General features: G+C 48.5%; 1 protein-coding gene across 1 annotated transcript in view; it reads right to left on the bottom strand.

The window, feature by feature from the left end:
• Positions 1 to 12,161, bottom strand: part of TRAM2 (translocation associated membrane protein 2) — a 102,488-nt gene that overhangs the window by 38,265 nt on the left and 52,062 nt on the right. Inside the window, exon 2 of the mRNA XM_038740207.1 lies at positions 8,019 to 8,082. Within this exon, the coding sequence (XP_038596135.1) occupies positions 8,019 to 8,082 (64 nt within the window). The remainder of the gene's footprint in view (positions 1 to 8,018; positions 8,083 to 12,161) is intronic.

A 12,161-nucleotide genomic window follows, 5' to 3' on the forward strand; every position in this document is an offset into this window, starting at 1 on the left:
ATTATTATTATTATTATTATTATAGCAAGGGCTTAATGAATCCCGTAAAAACAAGTCAAAAAACCCCTCTGTTATGGTACTTTCCCAAGCGCTTGATTCAGTGCTCTGCACATAGTAAGTGCTCAATAAATAGGACTGATTGACTGACTGATGGATCTCCACTTCAGGGCTGGCCCTGCAACCGGCCTACAGCTGTAAGCTAGACTATAAACTCACTGTGGGCAGGGATTGTGCCCATTACATTGTTATAAGCTGTTATATTGTCTAAGCAGCGCTTAGAACAGTGCTTGGCACAAAGTAAGCGCTTAATAAATGCCATCATTATTATTATTATACTGAACTCTCCCAAGAGCTTAGTTCAGTGCCCTGCACCCTGTAAACACTCAGTAAATATGTCTGACTGAGGGAGGTGACAGACTTTTCTTCTTCAACAAAAAGGACGTGAGAAGCAGCATGATGTAGTGGAAAGAACATGAGCCTGGGATTCAGAAGGTCATGGCCCTTCAAGGCCCTGCTGAGAGCTCACCTCCTCCAGGAGGCCTTCCCAGACTGAGCCCCTTCCTTCCTCTCCCCCTCGTCTCCCTCTCCATCCCCCCATCTTACCTCCTTCCCTTCCCCACAGCACCTGTATATATGTATATATGGTTGTACATATTTATTACTCTATTTATTTATTTATTTATTTTACTTGCACATTTCTATCCTATTTATTTTATTTTGTTGGTATGTTTGGTTCTGTTCTCTGTCTCCCCCTTCTAGACTGTGAGCCCACTGTTGGGTAGGGACTGTCTCTATGTGTTGCCAATTTGTACTTCCCAAGCGCTTAGTACAGTGCTCTGCACATAGTAAGCGCTCAATAAATACGATTGATTGATTGATTGATGGGTTCTAGTCCTGGCTCCACCACTTTCTCTGCTGTGTAACCTTGGGCAAATCACTTCCCTTCTCTGTGCCTCACTTGTCTCATCTGTAAAATGGGGACTGAGACCGGGAGCCCCATGTGGGACAGGGACTGTGTCCAACTAAGTTGTACCTATGCTGAACTAAGTGGAAAGAGCCCGGGCTTTGGAGTCAGAGGTCATGGGTTCAAATCCCGGCTCTGCCAATTGTCAGCTGTGTGACTTTGGGCAAGTCACTTCGCTTCTCTGTGCCTCAGTTACCTCATCTTGTCCAATGGGGATGAAGACTGTGAGCCCCATGTGGGACAACCGGATCACCGTGTAACCTCCCCAGGGCTTAGAAGAGTGATTTGCATGTAGTAAGCGCTTAATAAATGCCATTATTATTATTATTATTATTATTATTATTATTATTACCACCCCAGGGCTTAGCACACAGCTCACATAGTAAAGGCTTAACAAATATCATAATAATGAAATATAAAATGATTGTGCAAGCATGACCGGGGTTACCCTACTCACAGCATATGCCTCCTGGGGATACATCCTGGGCTACTTGCTGACTTCCCCTACTATGACTAATCCCTGCAGGAAGTCAATTCCCCCCTCTCTTCCCCCTGAAGCAGTGAAAGAAGCGGCATCCCTTTGTGGATAGAGCACAGCCTGAAAGTCAGAAGGACCTGGGTTCTAATCCCAGCTCCACCAGATGTCTGCTGTGGGCAAGTCACTTGACTTCTCTGGGCCTCAGTTACCTGTCACATAATAATAATAACAATAATAATAATAATAACAACAATGTTACTATTTGTTAAGCGCAGCAAAGCACTGTTCTAAGCACTGGGGAGGCTACAAGGTGATCAGGTTGTCCCACGTGGGGCTCACAGTCTTAATCCCCATTTTCCAGATGAGGGAACTGAGGCACAGAGAAGCTAAGTGGCTTGCCCAAGATCACAGAGCTGACAAATGGCTGAGCGGGGATTCATTCATTCAATCGTATTTATTGAGCGCTTACTGTGTGCAGAGCACTGTACTAAGCGCTTGGGAAGTCCGAGTTGGCAACATACAGAGACGGTCCCTACCCAACAGTGGGCTCACAGTCTAGAAGGGGAAGACAGACAACAAAACAAAACATATTAACAAAATGAAATAAATAGAATAAATATGTACAAATAAAATAAATAGAGTAATATTCGAATCCATGACCTCTGACACCCAAGCCCACGCTCTTTACACTGAGCCACGCTGCTTCTCCGATGGGGATTAAGAGTGCGAGTCCCATGTGGGACGGGGACTGTGTCCAAACTGAATAATTTGTATCTAGCCTAGTGCTTAGAACAGTGTTTGAACAAATACCATTTCCTCCTACCCTCTTCCCAGTTGTTTTCCTGTTCCCTAGACTCAGCCCTCCTTTGATCTTGTCGCTCCCCTGACCCACAGCAGTCCCACACTTCCTCTTTCCAGTGGTCCTCGCCATGAATGCCGTTCACCCTGCCCCTCTTCCCGCTGAGGGTCCCCCCATCCCCTCCAATCCCTGCTACGGAAATGGCTAGGAAGCAGCGTGGCCTAGTGGCTAGAGCACGGGCCTGGGATTCAGAAGGATCTGGGTTCTAATCCCCATTCTTCCACTTGTCCGCTATGTGACGTTGGGTAAGTGCCTCAGTTTCCTCATCTGTAAAATGGGGATGAAGACAGTGAGCCCAGTGAGTCCAACCCAATTACCTTGAATCCACCCCAGGCCTTAGTACAGCACCTGGTACATAGTAAGCACTTAACGAATGCTACAATTATTATTATTATACGGCAATAGAGGCAGGCTGGGGAAAGACGGAGGTCACGGGGACGGCTGTGGAAGCCAGTAATAATAATAATAACGATAGCATTTATTAAGTGCTTACTATGTGCAAAGCACTGTTCTAAGTGTTGGGGAGGTTACAAGCTGATCAGGTTGTCCCATGGGGGCTCACAGTCTTAATCCCCATTTTACAGGTGAGGGAACTGAGGCCCAGAGAAGTGAAGTGACTTGCCCAAAGTCACCCAGCTGACAATTGGTGGAGCCGGGATTTGAACCCATGACCTCTGACTCCAAAGCCCGGGCTCTTTCCACTGAGCCACGTATGCTCTGTGCCCTCCCCCATTTCATTCATTCATTCAATCATATTTACTGAGCGCTTACTGTGTGCAGAGCACTGTACTAAGCGCTTGGTAAGTACAAATTGGCAACATATAGAGACGGTCCCTACCCAACAGCGGGCTCACCGTCTAGAACGGGGAGACAGACAACAAAACATACGAACAAAATAAAATAAATAGAATAAATGTGTACAAGTAAAATAAAGTAATAAATATGTACAAACATATATACATACATATATACAGGTGCTGTGGGGAGGGGACATTACACAAACCATTTAGCCTAGAATGTTTCTCTGAGAAAATCGCCTAACCTACCATTACACCCAAATGGGATCTTTAAAAGTTTTCTGCTGAAGTTTGTATCAACTCTGGTGCCACAAACTATGGAAACCAGAAGAAAAAGCCCTAACTAAGGGAGGCAGGGCAACGACTTTTTTTTTTTAACGGGCATATAAGCATCCAGGTCGGTACGAAGACCAGATAGGGAATAGACGGGCTGAAAATCAGCCATAACAATGTAAAACTGGGTGAATGTCACCCTACCAACATGAAGCTCACAATTTCCCCTTCTGGCTCGTTATGGCCGGCCGGGGTGAGAAGGTGAGGCTACACCCTGGCAGTCTATTTTTAGACTGTGAGCCCACTGTTGGGTAGGGACTGTCTCTATATGTTGCCAATTTGTACTTCCCAAGCGCTTAGTACAGTGCTCTGCACATAGTAAGCGCTCAATAAATACGATTGATGATGAAGGCAAAGGGAAAGGGGAAGGGGAACAGGACGACAGAGCTGGCACCTGCGCTCACATCTGCAGTAGCAACTGTTGCTATAATTAAAGTTCAGAGAAAAGAAAAAAGAAGCCTTAGAGGTAAGTAAAAAAAAATGGCAATGTACTTCCTTCCCTGTTCCTTCCCGAAGTATCTTTGAAACGTTAATTCCCACTGATTGATTAAGTGTTCCAATGCCATTGGCCCACAACAAGAGGTTTTTAAGAACCACAGTTCCAGGTAACACCCTGCAACCCCCTTTTGTAAATGGGGGCTCAGAGTCAGACTCTTAATCCCCATCGGAGACGCAGCGTGGCTCAGTGTAAAGAGCGTGGGCTTGGGTGACAGAGGTCATGGGATCGATTATTACTTTATTTATTTATTGTATTTGTACATATTTATTCTATTTATTTTATTTTGTTCATATGTTGTTCTCTGTCTCCCCCTTCCAGACTGTGAGCCCACTGTTGGGTAGGGACCGTCTCTATATGTTGCCAACTTGGACTTCCCAAGCGCTTAGTACAGTGCTCTGCACACAGTAAGCACTCAATAAATAATAATAATACTGATGGCATTTGTTAAGCGCTTACTATGTGCAAAGCACTGTTCTAAGCGCTGGGGGGATATAACATGATCAGGTTGTCCCACGTGGGGCTCACAGTCAATCCCCAGTTACAGATGAGGTAACTGATTATCAGGTTGTCCCCCGTGGGGCTCACAGTCAATCCCCATTTACAGATGAGGTAGCTGAGGCTCAGAGAAGTTAAGTGACTTGCCCAAGGTCACACAGCAGACATGCGGCAGAGCCGGGATTTGAATAAATGAATGAATGAATCCCCACTCAGCCACTTGTCAGCTGTGTGATCTTGGGCAAGCCACTTAGCTTCTCTGTGCCTCAGTTCCCTCATCTGGAAAATGGGGATTAAGACTGTGAGCCCCACGTGGGACAACCTGATCACCTTGTAGCCTCCCCAGCGCTTAGAGCAGTGCTTTGCACATAGTAAGCGCTCAACAAATACCAACATTATTATTATTATTATTGTGTGACAGATGAGGTAACTGAGGCCCAGAGAAGTTAAGTGACTTGCCCGCAGCAGACGTCTGGTGGAGCTGGGATTAGAACCCAGGTCCTTCTGACTTTCAGGCGCTAAGGGTGCTGAAAGCCCTCACAAGGGTGTCAGAAGGAGGGGTTCGCTCCTGAGTCCCAGCCTGGTACTGTAACAGGGCCCTTCCCCCTGGCCCAAACTGCCTTCCTCAAATCACCAATCAATCAATCATATTTACTGAGCATTTACTGTGTGCATAGAACCGTACTAAGCGCTTGGGCGAATTCGGCACAACAATTTAACGGAAACATCCACTGTCCACAACAAGCTTACAGTTCAGAGGGGGGGACATACATTAACATAAATAAATAAATTACGGGTAGGTACATAGTTGCGGTGGGGCTGAGGCGACGGTGAATAAAGGGAGCAAGTTACGATGATGGAGTCATGGGTTCAAATCCTGCCTCCGCCAATTGTCAGCTGTGTGACTTTGGGCAAGTCACTTCACTTGTCTGGGCCTCAGTTACCTCATCTGGAAAATAGGGATTAAGACTGTGAGCCCCCCGTGGGACAAACTGATCACCTTGTTACCTCCCCAGCGCTTAGAACAGTGCTTTGCACATAGTAAACACTTAATAAATGCCATCATTATTATTATTATTACTAAGGGAGCGAGAGAAAAGACACAAACCTTCCACTTTTGTCACTGCTACTGGAAGGCAGGCGACAACACTCGGCTACAAGTTGATACTGCCTTCGACACTGTGGACCACCCCCTTCTCCTCAACACGCTATCCAACCTTGGCTTCACAGACTCCGACCTCTCCTGGTTCTCCTCTTATCTCTCCGGTCGTTCATTCTCAGGCTCTTTTGCAGGCTCCTCCTCCCCCTCCCCCTCCCATCCCCTTACTGTGGGGGTTCCCCAAGGTTCAGTGCTTGGTCCCCTTCTGTTCTCGATCTACACGCACTCCCTTGGTGACCTCATTCGCTCCCACGGCTTCAACTATCATCTCTACACTGATGACACCCAGATCTACATCTCTGCCCCTGCTCTCTCCCCCTCCCTTCAGGCTTGCATCTCCTCCTGCCTTCAGGACATCTCCATCTGGATGTCTGCCCGCCACCTAAAACTCAATATGTCCAAGACTGAACTCCTTGTCTTCCCTTCCAGGCCCTGCCCTCTCCCTGACTTTCCCATCTCTATTGACGGCACTACCATCCTTCCCGTCTCACAAGCCCGCAACCTTGGTGTCATCCTCGACTCCGCTCTATCGTTCAGCCGTCACATCCAAGCCGTCACCAAAACCTGCCGGTCTCAGCTCCGCAACATTGCCAAGATCCGCCCTTTCCTCTCCATCCAAACCGCTACCCTGCTCGTTCAAGCTCTCATCCTATCCCGTCTGGACTATCAGCCTTCTCTCTGATCTCCCATCCTCGTGTCTCTCCCCACTTCAATCCATACTTCACACCGCTGCCCGGATTGTCTTTGTCCAGAAACGCTCTGGGCATGTTACTCCCCTCCTCAAAAATCTCCAGTGGCTACCAATCAATCTGCGCATCAGGCAGAAACTCCTCACCCTGGGCTTCCAGGCTGTCCATCACCTCGCCCCCTCCTACCTCACCTCCCTTCTGTCCTTCTCCAGCCCAGCCCGCACCCTCCGCTCCTCCGCCGCTAATCTCCTCCCCGTGCCTCGTTCTCGCCTGTCCCACCGTCGACCCCTGGCCCACGTCATCCCCCGGGCCTGGAATGCCCTCCCTCAGCCCATCCGCCAAGCTAGCTCTCTTCCTCCCTTCAAGGCCCTACTGAGAGCTCACCTCCTCCAGGAGGCCTTCCCACACTGAGCCCCTTCCTTCCTCTCCCCCTTGTCCCCTCTCCATCCCCACCGTCTTACCTCCTTCCCTTCCCCACAGCACCTGTATATATGTATATATGTTTGTACATATTTATTACTCTATTTATTTATTTATTTTACTTGTACATATCTATTCTATTTATTTTATTTTGTTAATATGTTTGGTTTTGTTCTCTGTCTCCCCCTTCTAGACTGTGAGCCCACTGTTGGGTAGGGACTGTCTCTATATGTTGCCAACTTGTACTTCCCAAGCACTTAGTACAGTGCTCTGCACACAGTAAGTGCTCAATAAATACGATTGATTGATTGATTGATTGATTGATACCCTTCTGGTCCACTTTCCTGTCTCTAACATTGGTCAATAAAAGATGCTTCAGGGGAAGGACCGGAAAGCCACAGAAAGCCCCTAAAGGTGCTGGCCCTGGCTTGAATGACTCTGAGTTGGTGGTCTGCTTAACGGCAGGGGCTTTGGGGCACCCCGGCTATCATATGTGTATGCACGCCGTCTTTTCTTTGAGAAGCAGTGTGGCCTAGTGGATTGAGCACAGGCTTAGGAGTCAGGAGGACCTGGGCTCTAATCCCATTCTCCACTTGTCTGCTGTGTGACTTTGGGCAAGTCGCTTCACTTTCCCGTGCCTCAGTTCCCTCCCTTATAAAAGGGGATTAAGACTATAAGCCTCATGTGGGACATGGACTGCCATCAACCTGATTACCTTGTATCCACCCCAGCACTCAGTACAGTGCCTGGCACATAGTAGGCGTTTAACAAATATCATAGAAAAGGAGTTCAAATATCCAGGAGAACCATGGGGCTGCGACTATTAAATGGGGTTGGTGAGGGAGGGAAAGAGGGAGGAGGGAAGAAGGGAAGATGGGAAGGAGGGAGAAGGAGAAAGGGAAGGAGGGAGAAAGGGAGGGAATGAGAAGTATTCTCATATGGGAAGCATGGGAAGAATGGGAAGCAGCGTGGCTCAGTGGAAAGAGCCCGGGCTTTGGAGTCAGAGGTCATGGGTTCAAATCCCGGCTCTGCCAGTTGTCAGCTGTGTGACTTTGGGCAAGTCACTTAACTTCTCTGGGCCTCAGTTACCTCATCTGGAAAATGGGGATGAAGACTGTGAGCCCCCCGTGGGACAACCTGATCACCTTGTAACCTCCCCAGCGCTTAGAACAGTGCTTTGCACATAGTAAGCGCTTAATAAATGTTAAAAAAAAAAGCAAGGGAGGGGAAGGAGAGAGAAAGAGAGGGACAGAAAGAAAGGGAGAGAGGGGTGACACGGGGTCAGCCAAGGTTAATAGGTAGTGAGAGGTGACGTCTTTTCTTACCTGTAGTGGGCATGCTAATATTATACTGAGGTAAAATAAATAGGAAGGCAGTCTTCGCCGTGACCTGTGGAAAGGAACAACAGAAGAAAGCTTAACTTTTGAATTCACCTTGGTCACAGCAAACACGAAGCAGGGGGAGACTCCTCCTGAGTTTCCAGCCTTGCCCCGCTGCCCAGGTGGCCACTTTTCTCAGGCTCCAGCCCCACCTGCTAAGAAGCAACCCAGGCCAGCGTCACCCGTCCAAATCCCGCTCTCTGAGCAGAAAGGCACTTGAAGCCCACGGCATCCAAGCACCCCTACTCTCGTGTTCGGGGATCTGAACCTGCCAGAAGGGGTGAGAGATCACCCAGGCCTGGGTTCACGTGCCCCTGGCATCCCCTAAGGGCTAAGCTTTCACTCTCTGCCAGTCGATGATGCTTCTTGCTCAAGTACCCGAGGGCTTAGTTTCCCCAAGTTTATGTTTCTTAGATCTGCCATCTTCCTACACCTCGGATCAGGGCCAGACCTTGGTGATGCCCAGGAAAACTGGGTCATGATCAGTGCTCCAGGTGCAATGCAAGCCCCCTAGAACCCCTCTGGGAAAAGGGTGAGTCTAGACTGGGCCTCCTAGGCCTGTCCTGACTCAGAGGACCGGGCCTAATGCAGGCCGAGAGTTCAATAAATCAGAATTGATGGTGTCAAAGTGCCTTCCCCTGACTATTTGAGATACCAGTCCTTTCCCTTCCTCGTCATTCACTCAATCGTATTTATTGAGCACTTGCTGTGTGCAGAGCACTGTACTAAGTGCTTGGGAAGTACAAGTCCGCAACATACAGAAACGGTCCCTACCCAACAATGGACTCACAGTCTAGAAGGGGGAGACAGACAACAAAACAAGTAGACAGGTGTCAATACCATCAGAATAAACAGAATTATAGCTCTATACACATCATTAATAAAATAGAGCAATAAATATGTACAAATATCCACAAGTGCTGTGGGGAGGGGAAGTGGGTAGGGCAGAGGGAGGACTCATCCCCATCCACCTGTCTCATTGTTTTGTTTTGCTGTCTCGTTATTACTGTTATTCTTCTAGACTTCAAGACTGTGAGCCCACTGTTGGTAGGGACTGTCTCTATATGTTGCCAACTTGTACTTCCCAAGCACTTAGTACAGTGCTCTGCACACAGTAAGCGCTCAATACGATTGATTGGTTGATTGATTGATTGATTGTCTGTCTCCCGCTTCTAGACTGTGAGCCCCTTGTTGGGTAGGGACCGTCTCTAAATGCTGCCAACCTGTACTTCCCAAGCGCTTAGTACAGTGCTTTGCACATAGTAAACACTCAATAAATACGATTGAATGAATGAATCCACAAGCTTGAATCATCATCTCTATCCACTTTCCGTCTCATCCCCAAAATCCCGGTGAACACTCTTACTGGGGACTCCCTGCTAGCCCCCCAAGGCATGCCCTGAAGGGAATGGGGGAGGAATAGGGTGGGAAGCAAAGAGGCGGGGGAGGAGAAAACAACCCAGTCTTGAATTCTCCCATGAACTCTGGGGAATGAGAAGGGGCCTGAATGCAACACCTGACCACTGCAGGGACCCTCAGAGCACAAACTTTAACCACCCAAAACCCAGCGGTCCAGCTGCTAATCTAGGGTCTCGGTGTCGGGGAGGAGGAGAATGGAAGAGAAAAAGCCCATGTGGAATGAAAAAAACTCAACTGTCTGCCACCCTGTTAGCCATTTCCAAGCGCGCAGCTCAGACCCTGGTGGTTGAGATGGTGGATAATACGCTAAACTTAGTGCATCATACCATGGATAATTATGATTGAAAACAAGGACCACAGTGAAAACTCCCTCTCTTACCAAGGAAGAGAAGGGAGCGAAGACCTCCAAATGGGTCTCCCCCCATTAACCCCCCACCCCTCCGCCCCAAGGGGTGGAAAACTCTGTTACCCCAGGATGGGGGCTGGGGGAGATGGAAGGAAAAGAAGCAGCGTGGCAAAATGGATAGAGCACGGGCTGGAGAGTCAGAAGGACCTGAGTTCTAATCCCGACTCTGCCACTTGTCTGCTGTGTGACCTTGGGCAAGTCACTTCATTTCTCCGTTTCCTTACCTGTAAAATGGGGATTAAGACTGTGAACCCCAGGTAGGGTAGGGGGGTATCCAACCTGATTAGTTTGTTCCTACCCCAGCGCTTAGAACAGTGCCTGGCACATAGTAAGCGCTTAACAAATACCATAAACAAGAACAACAACAACAAGACCCAAAGGGAGAGAGGAAAAGGTGCCAAATCCAGGAAGAACCCCCCTCAACTCTGCCACTCCAATGAACCCCACCTTCCTAGGAAGCCAACCTCTCCTGAGGAATGCCACCCCAAGGAGCCTGGCCAGTGAGTCCATTGTTGGGTAAGGACTGTCTCTATATGTTGCTAACTTGTACTTCCCAAGCGCTTAGTACAGTGCTCTGCACACAGTAAGCGCTCAATAAATATGATTGAATGAATGAATCAAACAACAGCAGGCTCCCATGGGTGGCCAGGCCAGGAGCTCTTCAGGAACAAAAAAGTCAGGCTGCAGGCCAAATGAAAGACCTTAATAAAACCCCAAAACATAATCTGGCCCTTGTGGTGACCCTCTTCGGATTCTGGATCTCCTCCCCAAACATCTGGGACACTGATGTGCCATTCTTCATTAAAGGAAAACCCCATCGACGTTCCGAGTTGGGCTGCGCGTAACCCACCCACAAATACCCCAGCTGGAAGACTGCAACCCCATCTGCGAGCCTGCTTCAATCTAAATGTGGCCCAATTTGGGGGAGGGATGGACTGGGGTGGGGGGAGGTTTGGAAAATTGGCAGAAACAGTCCCTTGGTCTCAGACCTGGAGACTTGATACACTAAAAAAAGGAAAAAAAAAAAAGGAAATTTCATCCCCAGGACATTTGAGGTCTTCGCTCTGGAAACCCTTGCCAGCTTTCTTACGCCAACAGAGCCAGTGACACTAAACAGGCTTTGATCTCTGGGGCTCTGTCCAACGGTATTCATCCCAAACAATGGGGCTTCCACGATTTCATTTGGGAGGCTTCCAGAACACAACTGATCTCTCTGTTAGAGACTTTTCTTGAAACCCGGCTTTCCTGATAGGTTGGCTTCGCTCCACGCCTTCATCCCATCAATCTTCCTCTGGTGACCCTGAGCCCTACTGGGGTGGGGGCTGGGGAGATAGGGTCGCAGGAGGTGTCCGGGAGTCGGGGGGGGACAGTGTGAGCCGTGGATTCAGAAGCTGGTCCCCGGGGCCCACATCACATGGCTCACTGCCTAAGTAATAATAATAATGATAATGGTATTTATCAAGTGCTTACTATGTGCCAAGCATTGTTCTAAGCACTGGGGTAGGTACAAGGTAATCAGTTTGTCCCACGTGGGGCTCACAGTCTCAATCCTCATTTTCCAGATGAGGTAACTGAGGCACAGAGAAGTTAAGTGACTGGCCAAAGTCACACAACAGACATGTGGCAGAGCCGGGATTAGAACCCACAACCTCTGACCTCCCAAGCCCCTGCCCTTTCCACTAAGCCATGCTGCTCTACTCTCCCAAGTGCTTAATACAATGCTCTGCACACAGAAATAATAATAATAATAATGATGGCATTTATTACGTGCTTACAATGTGCAAAGCACTGTTCTGAGCGCTGGGGAGGTTACGAGGTGATCAGGTTGTCCCACGGGGGGCTCACAGTCTTCATCCCCATTTTACAGATGAGGTCACTGAGGCACAGAGAAGTTAAGTGACTCGCCCAAAGTCACACAGCTGACAGTTGGCGGAGCCGGGATTTGAACCCCTGCCCTCTGACTCCAAAGCCCGGTCTCTTTCCACTGAGCCACGCTGCTTCCCCATTGAGTGAGAAAGCGCTCAATAAGTACCACTGATTGACTGATGGGGCTGGGGTGAGTAATAAAGTGCTTAAGAAAACATGCCTGTTTATTCTGTTGTACTCTCCCAGAAGCTCAGTACAGTGTTCTGCACATAGTAAGCGCTCAATAAATACCACTGACTGATTGGCTGCAGAGTCAAGTGCATAGCTGATGCAGAGCGGAGGGCAGAGAGGGGGAAAATACGTGGTTTAGGAAAGGAAGGCCTCTATGAAGAGATGTG

This window comes from Tachyglossus aculeatus, chromosome X1 (genome assembly GCF_015852505.1).
Source record: "Tachyglossus aculeatus isolate mTacAcu1 chromosome X1, mTacAcu1.pri, whole genome shotgun sequence".
Classification (NCBI taxonomy): Eukaryota; Metazoa; Chordata; class Mammalia; order Monotremata; family Tachyglossidae; genus Tachyglossus; species Tachyglossus aculeatus.